The following is a 24,746-nucleotide window of genomic DNA, read 5'->3' as shown; positions in this document are numbered from 1 at the left end:
AAAGAGCCTCTAGAGCTAGTGCATTCAGACCTTTGTGGTCCGAAAAATGTAAGAGCCAGGGGAGATTATGAATATTTCATCACTTTCATTGATGATTTTTCTAGATATGGGTACGTTTATTTAATGCAACAAAATTTTGAGTCCTTTGAAAATTTCAAACAATTCAAGGCTGAAGTTGAAAACGCATTAAATAGAATGATTAAAACACTTCGATCTGATCTAGGTGGAGAGTTTTTGGATTCAACTTTCCAGAACCAGAACATAGAATAGTTTCTCAACTCTCAACACCTGGTACACCTCAGCAAAATGGTGTATTAGAGAGGAGAAATCGAACCCTATTGGATATGGTTCGGTCTATAATGAGTTACGCTTCCCTACCTGACTCATTTTGGGGTTATGCAGTGGAGACTGCAACTTATATCTTAAACTCTGTTTCCTCTAGGAGTGTTTCCAAAATACCTCTAGAGTTATGGAATGGTTATAAAGCTAGTTTACGTCATTTAAGAATCTAGGGTTGCCCAAAACATGTGCTTGAGGCCAACCCTAAGAAACTGGAACCACGTCCAAGGTTATGCCTATTTGTAGGCTACCTCAAGGGAATGAGAGGTGGTTATTTCTATGATCCTAAAGAAAACAAAGTATTTGTATCGACAAATGCTACTTTTCATGAGGAGAAGCACAGACCCAGAAGTAAAATCATGTTGAATGAGCTTTCTAAAGAAACTACTAAATCTTCAACAAGAGTTGTTGAAGAGCTTATTACCTCAACAAGAGGTGTTGAAGTAGGTTCATCTAGTAGGTCAAATCCACCTCAAGTGTTGAGGGAACCTCGACGTGGTGGGAGGGTTGCAAATCCACCTATTTGCTATATGGGTTTAATTGAAATCCTAGCTATAGTAGCTGATAGCGAGGTTGAAGATCCATTGTCTTATAAGAAGGCAATGGAGGATGTTGACAAAGATAAATGGATCAAAGCCATGGATCTCGAAATAAGTCTATACTTCAATTCAGTTTGGGATCTTGTAGACCAACCTGATAGGGTTAAACCTATAGGTTGTAAATGGTGCTATGACCTCTAAATTGCTTGAACTTTGAGAAATTTCTTAAATCTCAAAAGCAAGGTCTTTCCTCCATCATTTTTAATACATGAGGATATCCGTTGCATGTATACAAAAAACTACAAAAGCATATAAAAAAGTTCCATTAAATTACTCTATATGTTTTTACAAAATTAAAAAGTGAAAAAATTGAGGAAGAGGACATATGTTAAACAAAGAGAGATGGTTGATGTCTTCTTATAGAAGATAGAAGAGATAAAAGTTAAAATAGAGAAATTAAACTTCCAAAAAATTAAAGAAGGAAAAGAAACATTAGGAGAGAGGTTGCTATTAACAAATTTTTAAAAAATGCTTCCAACAAATTTTCAAGGAAAAAAAAAAGAAAGCAAAGAAGTTAGACACAACAGTTAACAAAATTAAAAAACAAAAACAAAAACAAAAACAAAAACAAAAAAAAAAAAGAGAGAGAAGATACCGGATGAAAAATGAGAGGTTGAAATTAACTATTTATAGAAAAAAATTAGATCTTAAATTGTAGTCTGATTTTATTTTATTTTAAAAAAATTACTTTATTTGATGTGAAATAGAGATTATTAGATATAAAATGTGATTTTCTAATAAAAAATTGTGAATAAGAGATTAGAGGATAAAATATGATTTGTTTTTATTGTTTATATTCACTTTTATTTAATCTAAAGTAGATATTAGAGATAAAATGTGATTTAAAAAAATCGTGAATAAGAGATTAGAGGATAAAATGACTTCTTTTCTTATTAAAAAAAATCTTTTATGATAAAGACGTAGAGATTATTAAAGATAAAATGTGATTTTAAAAATAAATATATTTTTTTTGAATTAGAGGTTAGAAAATAAAATGAGATTTTTTAAATTTATTCTCTCTTTATTTAATGTGAAGTAGATATTAGTGATAAAATGAAGTTTTTTCAAATGATTTAAAAGTAAAATTACCTAACAAATGTTTCCCCTATTGCCTCTTTAGATAGCATAGATAAGGGGAATTTTTGTTGTTTTCGTGAATATTCAGTTTCACACCATTTGAATCAACGTTTTTGTATGCATAGTCTTTAAATATGCATTTTTATTATTTATATATAAATTTTAAAATGCCTAGTTTTAAGTATGCATTTCTATTATTATTATTATTATTATTATTATTGTTAACTATATCATTGGGTTTTTTTTTCTTTGTGTGTTAATTCTATTGAGAGAATATATGTTTACACTCCAAAATTTTAGAGGATTGTCAACATGAATGTAGCTCAACACATAGTGTTTGTACTATTGACCTCGAGATTGTGGACCAAAATACAGGATTTTAATAATAATTACATTTTATTTGAATAAACATCGTTTTATTACATTTTTTTTAAATAATGAAATTTAGTAGGTATATCGACTTACACTATTCATTGCGTTTTGTTTGAATACACCTAAGAAAGTGAAGGATAAAATTGATATATTTATTAGTTTAGTGTTTAGATTTATTATAACCTTCAAAATTTATGAGTGATATTTTTCCAATATACTTTTTTGTAAAAAAGATACCAATAATGTAGTTGGACTATGACATTTAATCACTAATATAAAATAATAATCTATCTATCTATCTATATCTATCTATTTATTCATTAATATATTTTTAATTCGAGATATGATTTGATTCAAAATCAAAGATTTGAATCTAAATCTCCTCCATAAACTGGCCTAAATGACATATTCAATTTCCATCACTCATGTAATACTTTGGTTTAGATTAAAGGATATTCAAATAATCCAATTCCAAACTTAATATAATATGGGCTTTCTACATAGATAATCTTAATTATAGTCTATATTACATTATTGTCTTCTACCTCCAATTTATTTCAAAATAGCCCAATAGACTACAAATTTTCACTGTGTCTATTTACTATTAAGGTCTCATCCATGATTTTTATAACTTAAAAAAAAAAAAAAAAAAAAAACCTAGGTTTTGTGTATCCCTTTCTAATACATAGCCTAGGGCTTTGTGTATTGAAGTTCTTCATCTCTTCACAATCTCTCTCACAAAACCCTAGGCTATTCCATCTTCTTCAATCTCTCTCAACTCTCTTTCTCTCATCTTTCTGGCCAAATCCAGATATCGTCGTTGTACTCGTCTACACTGATCTTGTCGTCATTCCCATCTGCACCAGATCTTGCCGTTTTTCCCGTTTGCACCAATGGCCACACGACACATGTTTGTTGGTGGCAGGATCGTCCACCAGCTAGTAGTTCTTGGTGAGAAATAGCATCAGGAGCAACCTCTTAGTGAGAAATGGCGTCGGGAGAAACCTCTAAAAAAAATCAAACATGGAAAATGAAATGGAAAATAAAATCATATTAAATGTATTTTCTCTCGGGTAATTGACAAAAATAACATTTTTCAAGTTTTGATTTTGACTTTTGGACCATTTTTAAAAAGTATGGTTTTTTTACTTCCACAATGTTGACAATGAATGAAAATTACTCTAATACCCTTCACATTTCAAAACTCACTCAAACCCTCCAAACCCTCACTTTCTTTTCCATTTTCACTCTTCTCCATTTCAAAAGTCCTCAATCTCACTCCATGTCACTCTTCACATTCTACATTTCCTTGTCATTCTCCTTTTTATTAAAGATCATTTGGGATTTTTTAATTAAGGTATGGATTTTTATTTTTTCACTCAATGTGTTAGTTTATGTTAGGTGTTCTTGTGTGAATATTTGAAATCTATTGTAGATCTATATTGAATGTTATTTTTTTCCTAAAAACATCATGTTTGGCATTTTCTGAATAAGTTTGAGCCTAAAATGCGTTTCCGGAAATCGGTCTTACCCGGCCAGGCTTCATACCATTATGATTGGGTATGTGATCGGGCAGACAAATTTGAGATTTCTTTGGGATAGATTTGGGGAAGAGGGGAAGATTGTGCCCGATGGTAGACCGGTCGAGCCGTATGTGTATTTCGACCGGGTATGGGCGGGAAAGAAAGGAAAGGACAAGGGGGAAGGGGGCAAAATCGGGTAGGAGTAGGTGGCGCTCGGTCCCAACTCGGCCGGATATTGGACCGGGTAGGGGGAGGGCACTGGGTAGAGAGGGCGTGCGTGGAAGTATTGGGACTAAACAATCGCTTAGTACCATCGCCTAGTACTAAACGATCGCTTAGCTATGATCGCTTAGTACTAAACAATACGTTATATTTTCTAAACGATGGCACTACACGATCATTTAGATACGGTGCGTGCTAAGCGATGCGATGAAGTACTACGTGATAATGTTGAGCGATCGTTTAGATGTAGAGCTAAGCGATTTTGGCATGGGAACTAAACGATACGTTGGATTTTCTAAATGATGGCACTACACGATCGTTTAGCTATGCGCGCTAAGAAATGCGATGAAGTGCTATGCGATAGCATTGAGCGATCGTTTAGATGTAGAGCTAAGCGTGGCGTGGGAACTAAACGATACATTGGATTTACTAAAGGACGGCACTACACGATCGTTTAGCTACGACGCGTGCTAAGCGATACGATGATGTACTACGCAATAGCGCTGAGTGATCGTTTAGATGTAGAGCTAAGCGATCGTGGTGTGGGAACTAAACGATATGTTGGATTTTTTAAATGATGGCACCACACGATCGTTTAGCTACAGCAAACACTAGACGATAGTCGTGTAGGGGGAAGGGAACCGGGTAGAAGGGGGCAGGCCGTGTAGGGGATGCTTCGGGAATTTGGCCCGCCCGGTTCGGTCGAGTATTGGATCAGGCAGGGGTATTCTATTTTTTCGCCCGACCCCGTACCCGGACGGGTATGGGTTGGGCCAATTTTTTTATTTATTTATATAATTTTTTTTTTTGAAGTATGCATTGACGATCATGATGTGTTGTCTTCTAATTTATCTAATTCATGAAAAATGTAGGTTATAATGGAACTAGATATGAAGGTTCATCCTAATGACCATTTTCCTGTAGCCCTTTCATGTTGTTCCCACATAGGAAAGGTTATCCCTAAAATTAAGAAAAAACTATCTCCGACACAATTAGCCATGTTTAGACAAACATGTTTTGGGTCTCTCCTTAACACAAACATCATCTTCAATGGACCACTAATTCATTATATTTTTCTTCGGGAGATAGAGGAACCTAGGAGAGATGTTATTAGCTTTAATCTTATAGGGAATAAAGTATCCTTCAACCAAGTAGAGTTTAACCTAATCACAAGACTAAAACATCAAACTAGAAATGTGAGGGGAGAAAATTCTTTTGTTGGACTTAGAGCTAAGTATCTAAACGATAATGAGGGCATGAAGGCATACGAGTTGGACTCTATTTTTCCAAGTCTTGAGCTTCAATACAATTTTGATGCAGTGAAAATTGTAGTGTTTTATTGTATTAAGTTTGCTATGATGTGTAGAAAGAGGAAAAAGCAAATGGATTTTGAAAATTTAGCGATCATAGACGATTGGAATAGATTTTGTAATGAGGATTGGAGCAAGAAAATTTTTTGCCAATACAATTAAACGATTCAAACAGGGATTGAAAGATAAAAGCACAGGCTTATAAAGGCAATGTAGATGGAAAACAACAGACGTATAGTCTTTAGGGGTTTCCCCATGCTTTTTAGGTAATTTAATTAGTTTGATTTAATGAATATTCATAAAAGTACACCCCTGATATATACTTACATTTCATATAGGTATGGGCATATGAAACGATTTCATCATTATCCAGACGCATTGCAAACATATTGAATGACAATGCGATACCACGCATTTTGAGATCGTCTTGCTCACAGTCTCCTTCATATGGAGTGATTAGAGACGAAATCTTTAGGTCAGATGCAGTATGTTTCTTCTTAATCTTTTTGGGTTAGAATTATTTTGATGATTATAGTTTCTTAGTTTGTTTATTCATGATTATATTTTTTTTGTAGTTGAGAATTATATTGGAACTCATTCCTTCTGATGAAGAGATTCAGTTTATAAATCGTGTTATAGAGCCACCCATCCCTCCACTTGCACCACCTGTACAACCAGAACCTACAAATGACGGTGATGTTGCTGGACCTTCGAACACTGAGGAGGTTGATGACAGTGACAATCAACAAAGACGTGACGGGAAGTCCAAGAAGAAACGAAAGAATTACCGCAAATTGGTTAAGCTAGTCAAACGTCTTGATCATCACGTGGAAAGTTTGGAACGTGACCTAAAAAAAATTAAGAAGTACTTGCGACGATTATCAAAAGTAAGGATATACCATTACAATGCTTCTTGTATGTTATCTTCATAACTAAGCATGCAGGGATATATCTAAAAAGCATTAATAACTATGCATAAAGGGAAAAGAGTTGACTGCACTAGAGGTGGGGACCATAGAGGTACGAGTGATCATGCTTTGGCCAACGATGGTGATAGGGATGGTCATTCTCTTGGAGCTGTAAATGTTGTAGGTGGTGATATTGTACCTGTGGCAGTTCCAGGTGATGATGTTGTAGATGAAGGGTCCGCCATTGATGGACGGAAGGACGAGGTATGACCTCATTGAGAATTTAACGACAAAAAATGTTGATGTAATATTGTCATTCAGAAGTTAGGATATTTTTTCATAATCCTTGTTGTCTGTTCTTATCGTCTATGTCTTCCTATTTAGTATGAAATTTGGAAGTTAGGATATTTTGTCATGATCATGCTATGACCTCCTATTGTTGTAATAATAATTTTATTTTTTATTTGATTGTATAACTCTATAATTGGCATATAAGTGTAGCCATCATTGTGTAGGTTGATCAAATACCACTATTCTTATAATTTCACTACAAATTTTATTGTGTAGGTTATCGACATAAGTTCACAAGACATGAAAAATGTAAATGTAATAAAAGGTCGTGGTGGTTGAATGATGAAAATTTCTTGGAAATTAACTACATCGTGGAAGGACACAAGTAAGTGTGGGAAGAGGCAAAAAATGCATCAGAAGTACGATCCCCTCGTTGACATACCTGAAGATCTTAACATTAAATTTCAAAAGTGGATATACAACATAGACCCTGCTGCGATGATTCAGAGGAATGCATATGCTTAAATGGATAAAAAAAAATGGTTTAATAGTCTATCAACACCATTCCAATGGATGAATGACGAGGTATATAACCTTTAATGTAGATTCTCGTGTGTGTATATGTGTCCTTATTTACTTAAACACTCTTATCGTGCAGGTAATAGACACATTGTTTATGTTTATAAAAACGAAAATGTAAGCCCAACCAGGCTTGTATCGTCGAAAATTTTCTATAGCTGACATTGTAGTTCCGGTATGTTATCTGACATTGTAGTTACGCTATATATTAGGCCATTGTCTGACATTATCTGATTTTCTCGTTGCTTTAGAACCTCCTAAGACGCGATTGCCATACTATCAATTGGAGTAAGGCGACAAACGTATTAAAGTACGTTCATGGTAAACACACTGACTACAATGTAGCTTGGAGCAACGCCGATATTGTTTACATGCCTTTCAACCTCTCTGTGATGCACTGGGTGCTTCTTTGTGCAGACTTCCAGATCAGAGAATTAATCGTGTTTGATTCATTGATTGCATTACATTCGAATGTAGACTTGGAACGTGAAATGAGATCAGTGTGCGAAAACTTTCCCGGTGTACTTATTGTTGGTGCGTTAATGGAGTCTCATAATCTTCTAATTGATCGTTGGACTCTACACCGAGAACCTTTTGTGCCTCAATAACATAAGAGTGGGACTGTGGTATGTTCACATGTAAAATTTTCTAATATGATATAACAGGGTCCAAAATGGATACCTTAACATAAGATAGAATGCAATATTTTCGTAGACAATATGCCATTCAGATCTGGGCAAATAGAGCGTTGTTTTAGAACTTTGTAAACTTTTTTGTAATTTATAGTTGAAGTGATGAATGAAAATTTATACTTAAAGTTTATAGTTGGGAGTGGTTTTCTAGTTAAAAATGAAGAAATTATACCAATTACCGGCTGGCGCATGCAAATTGGCGCCAATTCCCAGCCGGGCGCATGCAAATTAGCGCCAATTCCCGGTCGGGTGTATGCAAATATGAAAAAATTATACCAATTCAGGACATTTTCAACCTCCAAAAATTTATAAATAAATATCAAATGTAGGACATTGTCAATTTTCCTAGTAATTAGTGAACTATTGAGACTACATACAAAAATGAAATACATACCTTCTTATGACGGAGTGTACAAAATTACAGCTTTGTGAAATACAAGTTTTGGACTTGGCGAATTTCGTTCTAGAAACAATTTGATGAAGAGAACTTTTTGTGGGATTGTAAAGAAAAATTTGGTGGAGAATTTTTTAATTTTTGGTGAGAAAAGTTTTTGGTTAATGGTTTTTGGATAAATTAATTTTAGATAGAGAATATGAATTAATTTGATAGGTTGGTGGTTGAAATTGAAAGTGGGAATTTAATAAGGGGCATAAACTGCTTCAAAAACCCTTTGAGGCTGAACCGGATTAGACCTTGAGAAAACCGGTCGCTTAGCTCCATCGTATTGAACATTATCGAGTCGCTTAGCAATTCATCTATACGATCGTGTAGTGTCATTGTTTAGAAAATTCAACGTATTGTTTAGTTCCCACGCCACGATCGCTTAGCTTTACATCTAAACGATTACTCAGCACTATCGCGTAGCACTTTATCGCATCGCTTAACGCGCGTCGTAGCTAAACGATCGTGTAGTGCAATCGTTTAGAAAAACCAACGTATTGTTTAGTTCCCACGCCATGATCGCTTAGCTCTACATCTAAACGATCGCTCAGCGCTATCGCATAGCATTTCATCGCATCGTTTAGTGCGCGTCGTAGCTAAACGATCACGTAGTGTCATCGTTTAGCAAATCTAATGTATTGTTTAGTTCCTACGCCAATTTTCAATACTTCCACGCACGCCCCCTTTCTAGCCGGTGCCCTCCCCCTACCCGGTCCAATACCAGGCCTGGTCGGGACCGGGCACCACCTATTCCTACACCAAAGCTCTCGCAGGTGCACGATCGTTTAGTTCCTACGCCAAAGCTAAACGATCGTGTAGTGCTATCGTATAGCATTTAAAACGCATCGCTTAGCTCCCGCAGGTACACGATCGTTTAGCGTTCAACATCACAACGACCAGTGCCCATCGCTATACGATTGTCTAACTTTTTTTCACATCGTGTAACGTCTGGAACTAAACGATCACTTAACAACTGAACCTCAAAATGGAAAGCTTCGGTGAATATTCGTCTAACTTTTCTTCATATTGCTATACGATCTTCTAACTCTTTTTTCATGTTTTTTTTTATATAAATATCATTCTGAAAATAATTTGGTGAGGAGAACTTTTTGTGGGGTATTAAACAAATTAAATTTGGTAGAGAATTTTTGTCAATTGATTTTGGATAAAATAATTTTTTGTGAATAAATTTTTTAGGTGGAGAATTTTTTGTGAATTAATTTGGTATGTTGGTTGTTGAAATTGAAAAAGAGAATTTAATAAGGGGCATAAGAGTAATTGTACAACCAATATTCTCCATGCTTACATCATTTTCATCATCAAGGGATCAAAAAAACTTGTTTTTCAAAAATAGGTCAAAAATACAAAATCAAACTCCAAATAGGTCATTTTTGTCAATTTTCTTTTTCTCTCCCCATTTTAAAATGGAAAAAATTATCTTAAATGCATTTTCTTTCTCCAATTGAAAATGAGAAAAAAAAAATTATATTAAATATATTTTTCTTTCCATAATAAATACATCTCCCCTCTCCAACATTAAGTGAACTTCATAAGTATGAAGTGGAAAATTAAAAGAACGGATATTAATAAATGAAAAAATGGTAGAATTGTTCAAAATTAACAGAAGAAGTATTCTTTGAAAAAAAAAATCAAATTCAAAGACATTCATGAAATATATAGCCTAAAGATGAATTTTTATGTAAAAATCTCTCTATATATAAAGTAAGAGTATGGCAAAAAAATAAAAAAATATATTTCGATTTAAATTAAATTTAGTGACATTATACCAATACATTTCAAAAATGATATTTTAAAACAAAAAGTTTAAGCCAAATTTGATAATAATTTTGATTTTGATTTTTAAAAATTAATATATTGGTTATATTTTGTTGTCTATATTTAGAAGTGCTTTAAAATTTAAATCATTAAATAATAATAATAATAATAATAATAATAATACTTAGTTTTCCTATGAAAGTTGATTAAGAATCCAAATATTTACCCGTGATTACAAATTTACGAAAAAACAAGCACAATTTTCAATATACATAAAACCGTTTAATCCCAAACATTTATGTGACCTTGCAAATGAAATTATTTCAGTTCCTGCCATCATTTGCCTTAAAACAACAAATTTATTGGCATTGTTTGATGGTATGAGAAACATATTATTCTTTTGCTCCTAATTTGAAGAAATTTAATGCATATTTTTTAACCAGAAACAACATCGTATTGATAGATATAAAGAAATACAATATTTATGGATACAAACCCCAATCAAACGTGAAGAGGTGACAAAGATACAGTAAAACACAAATCCACGTAGAACCCAAAAGGAGACGAACAAGCTCTCCAAAAACAAGAACCCAACCAAACAAAGACCCAAGAAAGAAAGGACGGACCACACGCAAAGCACCGAACCACCCAAAGACCAAAAAGAAAAGAAAAACTACAAAGCAACACCAAGATCCTTCAGAGAAAAACCCACCAAACTGAAGAACCAACCAAAGAGAACAAGGATACAATATTAAGTATGAAGAGCTATGAAGGAACTTCTAGGCCAAACACAATTCTACTCCTCCGAACTCCAACTTCTTGGGGGAAAACATCCCCTAACTTACTCACCATGAGACATTCACGTAGATAAACGGAGAGTCCTCCAATCTCTGGACACTCCCATCCACTCCACAAACTTGGATTATAAATTTGAAACCTGAGATGCCGGAAGGAATTGCAAGTTTGGAGGCATAAAATGCTTTTACATGTGCCACCCCAAGATACTTTGAAACATTTTGTAATTTGACAAGGGGATTGTTGCCTTCTTCGGCTACTTCCACGACATGCACATTGTAGCGTTCAAATACCTTATCACTACTGCCATCTTTCAACTCCCAAACAATGTGAATGTCAAGGGTCCTTGTTCCATCTACATTTGTAGTCCTTGCAACATACGGAGTTTCGACTAGCCATGAACTAGAAGGAGGAAGATCCGGTTCCTCAATAGACCGAACAATGATATTACCGAGCACTGCAAAGAAGTCAGATGATAGATTATATTTGTGTTTCGATGCACGAGTTTCAGAGCTTGATCTGTAGCAGACAACATTTATATTTGTCAGTTTGTATCCACTCATTTGAATTTTGCTCATATGAACGAACCAATCAGGAGAAAGTCCAGGCACTTCAAGTGGAGTTGTCTCAATTACTTCAGAGTAATCAGTCGAGAATTGCTTTTCATTGCTGGAGGTAAGTAAAACATTTATCTTATTTGTGCTAGAAAATAACTCCAACGAAAGGCCTAGTTGAGAATCCCCGTTTGACGTTGACTGCAAAAATTAAGTCGTGGACCAAGGTTAAACTAAATGTACAAGGAATCCTGTTATTTCTAGATCTTCAATACATAGAGTTCACTTACAGAATAGATGACTTCTAAGGGAACATCCCCTAAAGTGAGCTCTCCTTGAAAGAGTCTTACTATAGTGGAGCGATTTTGCTCAAGAGTCCCTTTGAGTGCAATGCTTCCTCCTCCATTGTATGCTACCTCAAAACTAGCAAATCCATGAATTCAGACTAAGGAAACTTTGAGTTTATATTTACAATTAAACAAAAGAAACAATTACAAAAAAATGAAGGGGTTGAAGAAATGAATCCTAGGGCCAACAAATGTTACTATTAACTATCAATGCTCCTCCACATTGAAAAGAGAATAGATAGGAGCATTTCTTCTTACTTTGAAGAAGCTTGGACAGAATGTGAAGTTGAATCATCAGTTACCTCAAGTATGGGCTGCAAGAAGTTACAAACGCTGAGAAAGGAGAATTCCAAAATGGTAAATAACAAGTCTCCTTTAATGCCTTCAGGGGCAGAAGCCAGTAATAAAATTATTTAATGTATGTAGAGTAGGATTAAAGATAAGCATACCTTTCAATATCCTAATTCCTAGAGATATATTGTTTACCTGGAAGCTTTGACAGGATAAATTGTTCCAAGAAGCATCTGATATTATTACTCCATCCATGGAAACATGATAACCATGACCCTGGAAACGTGGAAAGAGATAGACTTTGACTGAACAATAATATTTATAACCTAGCTATTAATAACAGACCAACTTTCATGCAAGAAACCATTTGTAGCTGTCAGATTAATGACATTTTGACAAGATGCCAACGAAGTTGATCCAAGCAATACGACAACAATTTCCTTTGCCTTCAAAACAATATAAAATCTATTTGATGTCAAATTATAAAGTACGTCGATTACATGTGAATAAGACAATAAAAATTCCCGATGCTCATATGAGATCTAAATAAACAAAACATATATCAGCGGTGTTTTGGAGATACCAAAGAAATTATCCATGAAAAATCTGAAATCTATTTATTAGGATTTGTTCCTTTAAATTAAAGTTTTAAGAATGAAAGCATGATAATGCGCTTATGCCCACTACCAAGACATCTAACCTTTTAGGCCAATGCAATTCCACTGCCATTCACTCTACACTAGACTAAGTTTTGAAGAAAACAAAAGAATAGCCAGCACTATAAAAACTATTGGTGTTCAAGCACTTTTTTTTCAGGAACACGTGATTGGAAGAGTTCTGACCTGGTCAAAATTTGAGTAGAATGGTAGTAGTTTTGGGTAACTTCGCACTATTTGCCATGATTGCTTCACAAGACCCCACCATCTGTTAAGTCCAAAGTAGATAAAATTGAATAAAATTGAACTCCATTAAATATTTAGGAAGATGATCAATGGTGACTCTCCGAGAAAACTCATCATACAAAAGACATTCATTCTTTTTTTTTTTTTGAAAATGATACGAAACTTTTCAAAAGAAAATGAAAATAGATTAATGCTAAAAATAAGGGACAACGCAATAGGAGAAAAGTTCAAACAAGAAGAGAGAGCTCTAAAAAGACCAAAAACAAAACAAAAGGTCCTGATAAGAACAAAATGATAACAATTCGAAAACAAGGAAAAATAAAAATATTTAGCTTCGCAAAACATCTGAAATTGAAGAATCGCCGAAGAGTTTTGATGGTCATATAATTAGCGAATAATAATATCAACATTAAGAATAATTGCAAGGAAGCAAGCCAATAGATTTCAAGCATCCAAAAACTGATGGGAAAACTAGAATTAATAACACCAACTAAATGTCCAAAAACAGACTAAATATCAAAAAGTTAAGTAAAATATAATGAAACATTAACCAGCAAAGCATATTTTCCAGGATAAAACACATAGGGACGATATCCTTCAAAGTAACCTCAGAACAGAGTTGAGAATGTCCAAGATTTTATGATATTCAGATTTTTTTTTTTTAGTACAACAATATGTGAGGTGCAAGGATTCAAACATCTGATGATATATCCCTTAAAAGGTTAAAATATGCTCAAGTTGGCCATGATATTCATAAGTTGTTCTTATAAAACATGAGGAAATCAATTATTGTAGGAAATTTCAAAAGGGTGGATAACAGTACAATACTACGACATCGACATGATCCCCTAAAAAATTAATTTCATATCATTAACTTACTTATTTTGAGCAGTCTGAAAATCTGTGTCCTGCTCGTGCTCATACACCCATCCAGGAGCAAATATGGCAGCCGAGACATCATCCCTTTTCAGAACATCCAGTGCAACATTTGTCTGAAGTGCAAGCATATTTTTGTTGAAAAATTAATTCTACCAACTCTCGGCTTGGGATAATAATTGAACTCAACATAGAAAAGACAAAAACTAGTAACACGACACATTGATTTAAAAAGCTATTGAGGCTTACGCCTTGGGGCTCGCCTCGAGGCAAGGCTCTAAGTTTTAGTCTCGAGACTTATGCCTTTGTTGAACAATAAGAGGCTTACGCCTCTCATAGAAGAGGCTTGTGCCTTTTTGCAAATGCATAGAGGCTTATAATCTCTATGCCTCAGCTAACGATTAGAAAAATAATAGTGATTTGCCTAGTTCTTAAAAAATGTTAAGGTTTGAGTTATTTATGGCAATTTGAACTAGGACTACTTTGACGGTTGTGACTTTAAAAACATTGAAGGCAAAAATTTATAGTATAAAACAATCTTAATAATGATAATAGTAGTAGTAGTGATGATAAAGATATTCTTTTAGAATTTTTTTTTAAGTAAAAATTGTGCGTGTGAATTTTCTTTTTATACTTTTATATGACTATCATGTTTAGCCGTATTTGGTTATATAGATTTAGGATTTGTAAAAAGATTTTAATTCATTATTTAAGGCTTACGCCTCGTACCGCATCAAGGTTTATGCCTCACCTTTTCATGAGGAAAAGCCTCAAGGCCACCTTCAGCTTTTTATAACATTGAACGACATTCTTAGTATTTCTTTTCATTTTGTTTGCTCACATATTCTCTTTCCTCTTGAAGGTTATTGTATCCTTGAGCATTAGTTGCTTTTCATTTTATCAATGAAAAGTCATGTTTCCTTTTCAAAAAAAAAGTAACACGACATTCTTTTATACTTGAAAGTTGAAAAGGTAATGTGTAAAGGCTACATGGACAAACATATAAGGGTTTACCTTGATAACAGAATTATGTAACCAATTATCATATATTTAACTATAAAGGTCTCCAAATTATGCTAACTATGATGCTTGTTGACTAGTGATAACACATGACAATACTCAATACACCTCATAGGGTTAGTAGGCTTACATCCCATCCTCCACCACCAAAGGTACCCCTCCCGAAAACATCAATGCCCATGTACACATCATGCTTTCTCTCTCCAGCAACAACAGCAGATTTTTCAGGAGTGCCTTCCTAAGATGACAAATGAACGTTTTTGTCTAATCACTGATGTTATCTTTTCAATGGAATATAAAAATGAGATGATAACTAACACTTCTTATTAGATATGAAAGAACTTTATTTCTTACATTCCAATTGTAGTTTACGAATATTCCATCCGAGATATCAAAGAAAGGTTTATTTTTCTCATTCAATTCATTTTGCCAGTAAAGGTAACCATCCACTGTAACACTGTCATACCTGTCCACAAGTAAACAGTTAATAGATTTCATAAGCTCAGAACGCAAATAATTAAGAATGTAACATATCATAGACTTACCATATAACTAAAGACCCAGGTAGCTTAGAATGCATAGACTGGGTTAAATGGCTCACAAATTCTTTCAAATGAGTAACTTGCTGAAGACTCATAGAGATTTCCATATTCATCTGCAACAACAAACTTTAATGAGAAGAAACAACTATAAAAAATCAAGAATCAGTTCACATCATTCAAATTTCAAACTAATATAATTTATTTATTTAACATAAGAATTACTTTTGTTTCCCGTGATTAAGGTTCAACTATTTGGATTTTCTAGAAAGATCTTATAGATGTAACTTAAAAAAATACAATGTTTCCTATACCCGACAATGATTAGCATATTTATATAGCTTTCAAGCTCATCCAAAATTCAAATCTTGATTGTGCATAAATACATGCAAGCTTATAAAATTCAGAAAAGGAGAACAGAAGAAAAAATATGTTGTGAAGAAGTACTTACACCTAATAAGATATAGGATTCATATGCACATTTCAATGAAGTTACAAGAAATGCAATCTAGGTAGGAAAACTTTAAGCAATACCAGCCATCCATCAAATCCCAACGCAATAGCAAGCTCGGTTAAGCGCTCTGCATACATTTCAGCAGAATCCTTTGAAGAAAGCAAGGTATCCCGAACATCTGTTCCCCCTCCTTCCAGAATGAATGTCCCTAGCACCTATAGATTCGATACCACTTTTAATTTGTACATACTAAAAAACCACTCGTTTTAGTCATAATGATGCAATCACAAGCCCACTTAGTAACTAGCCCTTGTTCACAGGTAGCTATATACATATCTATAAATTACCGACTGGATATGAATTATACGATGCAAAATGTGGTCTAAGTTAATTTCTCGCAATAACATCAAGTCATAAAGCTTTCTAAGAAAATTTGGAAAACATCCACAATTCAAAATATATGTTCTTTTAATTACATTTATATTTATAATATTTTAACTAACACGTCATTATTACAGTGAAAGGAAAAAAAAAAAAAGGACAAATCTCTACTAATTCAATCATTTTCATCAATGTTTTATTTGCTCATCTTTTTATTTGATTTATATAAAAAATGATGTCAAATGATTGTTCAAGATTGATAATGCATGATTTACCAGTAAATTCCTTAGGAAAGATGCAGAAAACCAATGTGTGCTATTTTTAAGGAGATGTGGGTAGTGTTTGGGATTGAATTTGAAATGGCTAAAATCACTTTTCTCATACTCAAAATCACTCCAAAACATATTTCTAATTACTCAAAATCAATTTTGATTATATAAAAACCACATTTAAGATATAAAATCAAACATTTATTTTAATGGTTATGGTCACATTTGGGAGTGATTTCGAATATGAAAAATGTATTTTTAGCCATTTAAAAATCGCTTCCAGATATGTCTATAATATACATCGTTATTTAAAATGTATGGTCACAACAAATGAGCCGAGAATTCATTTCATAACATTATAAAAATTTGCAGGCAAACTACAGTAGGCTAGATCAGGCACAATCCAACCTTTTAACTAATAACAATAGTAAGAAAACAAAGAAGTATGGAGCAGTAAAACCGATGAGTGAAGTGAGTAGGTACCTTAACACCGTGCCTGTGAGCAGTATTTGTCCAACATGGAGGGGGAAGCGTGACCAAATCATGCGAGAAGTACACAAAAACATCGATCAAATACCAATGCCATATTGCATAAGCATCTGGATTAGTTCCACCCTGAACCCATTTATCGTCTATATATCCACCAGCCATATCATGGCAAACAAGAATCCTACGCCTGTCGGGCAATGGCGCGGGCTGAAGAGGAACCGTGGATATATTAAATGGGTAGTGAAATGAATTGAAGTAGGCCCTGGACTCCAGGTCATCGAGTGTTTTAATAGGGTAAGCAATAGGAATAGAGGGCACAGTTGGGTCAAATGGAGGAGAAGGAGGTTCCGACCTTGTTTGGACAGAGCTCTGCTGGGCCATTGTGAAGAAAAAAGACGGAAGTATTCTGCAACTATGAAAGCGAATGGTTCTAACAAGGTTTAGGAATGCCGATTTATATAGGAGCAGAAAAGCATCATAAGCAACAAGTAATGATGTAAACAGAGACGAAGATTTGACTCTCAGTTTGAATAAACAAATAACGAACACTACACAGCATGAGATAAAGCCAAAAATTTCAATAGATAATGAAAGAACACTGGAAATCTCCATATAAAAGCAGATTCGATTGAGTATCTAACCTTTCTCCACTGCTCTTAATTGCCCAAATCGGGAAGAGTACCTGATTTAAAGGATGGGAAGGAATCGCTCTGGGGAACAGGCAGACGGATTATGCAAATGAAGAGTCATTGATTCCTTTTTCCTTTTAGTTATTCCCTTGTGTAAAAGGAAGAAGATCCTGGCGTTTCGATGGTGACTTCTATCTTCAGTTGCTGCCATTGTTGAAGCTGGTGGACCCTTCGATCGAAATGGAATGGGAAGAACTATCAAGAAAGTGATGGGGAAAATGGGGGTTTTGCGAAAAAGAAGAGCAAGGTTAGGGAAGGAACTGCTCTCTCTTGACAGACGGATTTTTCTTTTGTTTTTTTCTTTCTAAAATAAAATGAGCATGGAGATTAATTGTGTGTTTTTGTGATGTTCCAAGTCTGACGGGTAATTGTTACGAATAGGAACAAACAAAAAATGGAGCATATGACCAAATTTAGTGTTTCCTTTGAAAAATGTCGAAATCAACCAATAATTAGATTTATGATAACTCATATGACATGTATATGATCACAAATGTCTAAATATATTAAGGATAATTGCTGATTTTTAACTGCCCTCTTGATTTTCATCATGTACTTAACCTAATTTATATATTTTATTATTAACTTAGATTATGTTTAACCACTCCTCGAATTAATCTCAAATATCCAAATTTTTCTACCAAATTTTATATTTTAAATTTCCATAAATTATCAAATATCATTTTATTTAACCAAATTTCAAATTTATTCTAATCTTTTAATTATTTTTCATAATTTTATACATATTCTTAATAAATTAGCAGGATATTTTCATATCCTTGAAGGTTTAAATTGTTTTATATTATTACATTTTTTATATTGTTTTTATCGATTTGAATAAAAAATATACAATGCTATTGTAAAAAAAATAACCATCACTTTTGTTATTCACACAAAGTATTTGTCAATTTAGGTTTTCTTATGGATTTTTTTCACAAGCTATTGCTTTTGCTATGACTTTACAACTGATTATACTCCTCTTTTCCTCTTTTCCTCTACATTTGTTCTTGTATGACGGTTCATTCTTCTTTTGTTTCATTATTATAATCAATTTTTCTTGTTTTTCAGCCAAATAATATGAAATCTTGTTCATCGGAGAGAATCGGAGTTAGACACTACAATAAATCGGAACTTCCACGGTTGCGGAGAAGAGAATTGGAGTTATGATTTTTGTTTGGTGGTTGATTATTTTCTAATGTACCTATGAATCTTGCAAACACACTAATAATAATTTAGTAGAAACAAAACTTCTCTTCAACCTTCTGAGCACATTATTATCAATTTTGGTTTATCTAACTCTTTTTCGATTGGTTTAACTTTTTGTTATCATATTTAATTTAATCTAAATATTTTTTCATTAGTTTAAACATGTTGTTATCAACTTCAAAATATAATATAAAGTTAAACGTATTTTCAGTTTGCCTTCGATGGGCTCTAAAAATTAACTAATATACATTTACAAATACAGTATAATGATAATATGAAGTTATGAGATTAGCTAATCACATTTACACATATAATTGTAATATGAAGTTATGCGATTTTAATCTTCATTTTTATTTAAATTATAGATTCTCCTAATTTTTCTTCAACAATATCTATTTGAGTCTATATTTTGTTATTAGAATCTATTTTATCTTTTATTATTATTATTATTATTATTTGTTTATACATTTTGTTATTATATTAATTTTTTCTGTGTATATTATTACTATTTATATACCTATTTATTATTTCGATAAGATTTTTTTTATATTGTTTCATTAAAAAAAACACAAAAAACTAACCCTTATTTCCAAGTTCAATATATATCATTTTTGTGAGAAAAAAAAATTTAAGCACTTTCTTCCCTACATATTTAAAAATAATATATTTTAAAACAAATCCTAATTCTACTTTACCTTCCTCTTATCTCATCCTTTTATTTCTTATTTCTCCCTTTCCTATTTCTCATTTGCTACAAGCTTGTAGCCATAACATCCCCACAAACTCTCCTTTAAGATCTATGCTAGCATACCTTCCTCACCACAGTTGAATTTTGGATCACCTTCCTTAGAACCTTCTATTATTTCTTCTATCACCATCACCCTCTCTGCTACATGTCAGCCCAAAAAATAATTAAGTTTTTTCCCCTCTCAATGACCCTTTTACAAGTGGCTTAATGTTGAATAACCCACCTTCCAAAAAAATAATAAAATCTAACCTCTTGCTTTTAAAACTTTTACTCACGCTTTTTCAAATCAGTCTCATGTTAGAGACATCCCTCCCAATAGATTTTTGCAGCCTTGTCGCAATTTTAAAAGACGGTGCGATTGAGTAAATTAAACAAAAACAACAACACTGGCCAAAATTTTCATAATTTTATCGGTTGGGCAAAAGCGTTAGAAAGAAGTGTGAGAAAAAGTTCCATCGCACTAGCCTACCTCATCGCATTAGGGATACGACAACATTGGGCTGGGTGGATCGTCCTTAATGTGATGAAACTTAAAACTCTATTAATGTATTATGACTTAAGCAAAAGGTTATATTTTATTAAACTCCAAAAAAATCATACTTCTTTTTTGCAAAATTTTTTAATGAATTGTATCATTCATCTCAACCATGATCAATATTGAAACCTTTATATGTGTGTGTAAACTAGGGAGTGTTTGTTTCAATGATTGGGATTGGATGACTTAGGCATCCTAAGCCCAACCCTTGTTTGGGGTATGGTTTTAGGAAGCCTAACTTCCTACATCCTTTTCCCATGGGGTTTGAATAGTAAATACTATTCAAACCCATGGGTTACCCATCTTTTTTATTAAAAAAAAAAATCCTTTAATATAGGAAATATGTCGGTCAACCTTTGGACACCCCCTTTAGCTACTACCGCCGACCAACTTTGGCCACAACCCTTCAGTGACCGTTGTTAGCCAACACTGCCACCTTTGTCGACCACCGCTAGCCCATTCCACTCGTCACCTTAATGACAGTTGTCAGCCAACTCCGACCGCCACCTCCAGCGAATGCCGTTGGCCAATTCCAACCGCTACCTCGATGACCGTCGTCACCCAATCTCCGACCGCCACCTTGGTGATCGTTGCCAGCCAACCTTCGACTGCCACCAGCCAACTCCGACCACCATCGACCAACCTCTAGCAACCCCCTTCTCCCCACACTGGCAATGTTCCGGCCACCAACTCCATCGATAACCATAATCATAATAGTAACAATAACGATACAACGTAATTTCTATACGCAATTGGATTGAGCACGCTCTGCTTGTCAATCAATTTGCGTTTTTTTATTACAGATTTGAAAATGGGCTCCATGTATCGATACAAATGTAGAATACAAATAACAACACTAAAGGTAATCAAATGGGCCCACTTTTCACATTACCATTGATTTATAACGTGGCCTTGGTCCTTATAGTTTGATAAACCTTCGTAAATAATCCTTATAGTTTGATAAAATCCTAATAACTAATCCCTAATAAATAATCTTTAAAAGTCAGGTAGAAATTATAATTATAAATCATAGGGACTACATTCTAACTTTTACTAAACTATAGGGACCAAATGTGTAATTTAACCTTTAAAAAAAAAACTTAAGTTATGGAAATTGGCTAAGAACTCTAATATATAAAAAGGAAATATGAAAAGCATGAATAAGAATGTGAGTAACAAACACAATTTTCAAGTACCAAAAACTAAAAATTGAATAGTTATCAGATGAGGTTTTAAGAATTATTGGAAACAAAATTTAAATTTTAAGCATATGTAAGACACTATTTAAAGTTTAAAAGCCTAAGAGACATAAAATTGAAAAATTTATGAATCTATTTGAAAGTCCAATAATTTATTAGAGATGCAATTAAAAGCTCATTAACTAAAATCTGTTGGTAACCATCTTGTTTTTTTTGTTTTTAATTTTGAAAATTAAGCTTATTTACAATGATTTAGATCTTTTTTAAATACAAGAATTGAATTCTTAACCAAATTTTAAAAATAAAAACAAGATTGTAAAAACTATTTTTTTAGTTTCTAAGATTTGACTTAGTTTTTAAAATATTTGTGGAAAATAAAAAAGAAAGTAAGAAAATTAGAGGTGGAAAGAGAATTTATTAGACTTAATTTTTAAAAATTAAAATTAAAATTTTAAATGATTACCAAACAAAATCTAAATGATACGAACTTAAAAGTTCTAAACTAAACTTACCATATAAACCTTTTATTTTCATTAAAAATGTGGGAATTTTAAACATCATGTCAAGTTTTTCAAATTGCTATCAGTTAAAGTTAATCAAACTTCTCTCATATATTTTCCGATACTTTGAGCAAATATGATTTACAATCTTTTTCTCGGGCTTCAAATTTTATCCTACAATCACCAAAGTTAAAAATATGAACACTATTTTTATCCATAAGTTACTATGTCTTACTATCTCTACCTTCTACTAATATTTTCAAAAGTCATTCAATGTCTTAAAAAAATTTTTTTTTATGAATTTGATTAAGAATTCATTTTTTTAACAAATATGAAAATCGTGAAAAATTTTGGAAGAAACATGCATAATTTCTTTAGAAAAAAGAATAACGAAATAGTTTCCAAAAAGATTTTAAACTATATTAAAAAATTGCCCCACTAGCCTCATGTCGCTATATTGCATGATTTTTTCTTTTTTTCCTTTTTCTTTTTCTTTTTTCTTTTTCTTTCTTTCTTTCTTTCTTTCTTTTTAGAAATGCCAGGTTAAATCCTAATTATTAAAGTCACATTTGATAACAATTTGTTTTTAGTATTCTACTTTCGAAATCTATGTTTGTTCTCTCAATTTTTTAATTGTGGTATTCACATTTCTTTAAAAAATGTACTTTCGTACTTAATCAAATTCTAAAAATAAAGACAATCTTTTGAAAACCATGTTTTTAATTTTTTAAACTTTGCTTGGTTTATAATTAAAATTAAAAATTGAAATTGTATTTATAAACTTAATTTTTAAAAATAAAAAACAAAAAATAAATGATTATCAAATGATATGTTAGTTGACTGCGTTTAAGTCGTGTGCTAATCTGTAGAGAAAAGTGATCAAAGCAAAATTGAGTACTGAAGAAAAGTATCCCGCTACAAATGTTAATTTTCTTTAATTATTCCAACATTTGGTTAGAAAACTAATTAAAAAGAAGAAGAAGAAGAAAGTATATAGGTTGATTTATGAGATATAAAAAGTATTAGCTGGACAACAATTGATGTGTACCCTTTCTTTGAATTTAGAGATTAAGATCTTCAAGTATCTAGAAAATATAGATGTTAAAAACAATTCTTTTTTAACTATCATGTCCTTGGTTTAATTTTTATAATTACAAGTAGGGGTGTACATAAAAGCACCGAAGATCGATCTGGTTGATCGGGTTAGTTGCCGGTTTTCCTATTAAAAAAAATGAACAACCAGCCGACGGACATATATGAGTTCTTTTTTAAATGAAATAAGTATGAAAACAAACTCATTTCCACAAATCCAAGCCTAAGCCTATTGTCTTAGTGATTGATTGATTTTTTTTTATGTTGCCTAATTTCCAAGCCTACTACCACGAATAATTTAAATTTTTCGTTTAAAAGGTGATTAATTTAAATTTTTCGTTTAAAAGGTAATTAATTTAAATTTTCGTTTAAAACGTGATTAATTTAAATTTTAAAAAGTTGCAAATTATGTTAACCTAACAATAACATTTCATCAATTCATCTTTCTTTTTCATTCACCTTGGCTTTGATTGTAAAAAATAAAACACACACACACAAAATCCAACAAAACTGGGTCGAATTTTATACTATTTTTTTGGATCAATTTTCTCCCAAACCGACACCGATCGACTGATGTATCCCCTAATTACAAGTATGTCGTTTACATTAATAATTAACAATCAACAAATTATTTAAATTCTAAAAGTGCTATTTTTCTCTAATGAATACCTTAATCATTAAAGCAATATTAAATCATTATCAAATCAAAAAATATAACAACTAATGGATTACAACCAATTTTGATTGATAAAAATAAATAAATAAATAAACATAATTTAATCAAATAAACTAATTTTAGATCTTTTTTATTTGTTTAACATATTATTATAGAAAAAAGAACATTTTTCCTCTCAATTTTTTTTTAAATATAATTTCTATTTGGTCTTAAGGTTTTAAAATATTTTACTTTTACCCATGAGTTTTGAGTTTAATTTCTATCGTGGTCATAAGGTTTTAAAATGTAGAATTTTTACTCTTAATTTGAGTTTTGTTTTAATTTGGTCCAAAATTTTCAAGATTTACACTTTTAAGAGTACTTTTTTTTTAAATGCACATTTTCGGTCCTTAATGTTAATGTCTATTAATTAATTTTGAATAATTAAAGAATTGTAATTAATTAGTTAATTCTAATAATTTTCCATCACTATTAAAATTAATTATAATATTAAATTCTAAGTATTTTAAATTAATTAACTGGAATTTAATGTCAATGACCAAAGTGAGCATGAATAAAAACTCAGGAGAAAAGTATAAAATATTGAATTCTAAGGACCAAATGAATACTAAACTTAAAACTATAACGTTTTGATTTTGTAACTTATCTAGAGACTAAATAAAAATTAAACTCAAAACTTAAGAGTAAAAAGTAACACTTTGAAACTTAAGGACCAAATAAAAATTAGACCTAAAATTGAAGGATTTTTTTTTCAATTGCATTATTGCCTTTATTTTATACTTTTAAATTTATACTAATTATAAATAACAAAAGTAGACCGTCGGTGATTTTAAAATTGCATGTATATATATGGATGTGTATTCGTAGTTAATTATTGTAGAATTACCTTTTTAGTCCACGTGTCTTGAAGAATATATATGCATTTATCTCTCATTCTTCAAAATATACTTTCGTAGTCTTTGAGTTTTTAAATATAAGTGTATATGATTCTCAAGTTTTAAAAATGTATCATTTTTGTCCTTTTAAGTTTTTTAAAATAGGTTTAAAATGTCAT

At 32.3% G+C, this 24,746-nt stretch overlaps 2 protein-coding genes across 11 annotated transcripts; one reads left to right on the top strand and one right to left on the bottom strand.

Moving 5' to 3' along the window:
• The first annotated feature begins 3,893 nt into the window (after positions 1-3,893).
• Positions 3,894-7,828, top strand: LOC150035101 (uncharacterized). Its single transcript, XM_090315226.1, has 6 exons — positions 3,894-3,947; positions 5,005-5,268; positions 5,781-5,927; positions 6,018-6,276; positions 6,424-6,614; positions 7,472-7,828. The coding sequence occupies exons 1-6, from the start codon at positions 3,894-3,896 to the stop codon at positions 7,826-7,828; spliced, it is 1,272 nt and encodes a 423-aa protein (XP_090171352.1).
• Positions 7,829-10,369: 2,541 nt separating this feature from the next.
• LOC150035100 (cytosolic endo-beta-N-acetylglucosaminidase 1-like) lies at positions 10,370-18,095 on the bottom strand. 10 transcript variants are annotated; one of them, XM_090315385.1, is made up of 13 exons: positions 17,730-18,095; positions 17,400-17,459; positions 17,042-17,309; positions 15,989-16,123; positions 15,461-15,570; positions 15,270-15,381; positions 15,046-15,153; positions 13,899-14,011; positions 12,960-13,041; positions 12,313-12,393; positions 12,085-12,140; positions 11,770-11,902; positions 10,658-11,680 (listed from the first exon to the last, which is right to left on the bottom strand). In XM_090315385.1, the coding sequence occupies exons 2-13, from the start codon at positions 17,426-17,428 to the stop codon at positions 10,976-10,978; spliced, it is 1,932 nt and encodes a 643-aa protein (XP_090171511.1). In that variant the 5' UTR covers positions 17,429-17,459; positions 17,730-18,095; the 3' UTR covers positions 10,658-10,975. The 10 variants fall into 10 exon arrangements, with proteins under 10 accessions (XP_090171506.1, XP_090171511.1, XP_090171510.1 ...); XM_090315384.1 differs by having other exon boundaries at positions 17,689-18,038; XM_090315388.1 differs by having other exon boundaries at positions 17,400-17,453; positions 17,730-17,852.
• Positions 18,096-24,746: the final 6,651 nt, after the last annotated feature.

This window comes from Benincasa hispida, chromosome 7 (assembly GCF_027475165.1).
Source record: "Benincasa hispida cultivar pf3 chromosome 7, pf3_genome.v1.1, whole genome shotgun sequence".
Taxonomy (NCBI): domain Eukaryota; kingdom Viridiplantae; phylum Streptophyta; class Magnoliopsida; order Cucurbitales; family Cucurbitaceae; genus Benincasa; species Benincasa hispida.
Note: the sequence above shows the minus strand (reverse complement) of the source record. Positions and strands in the feature narration are given on the sequence as shown.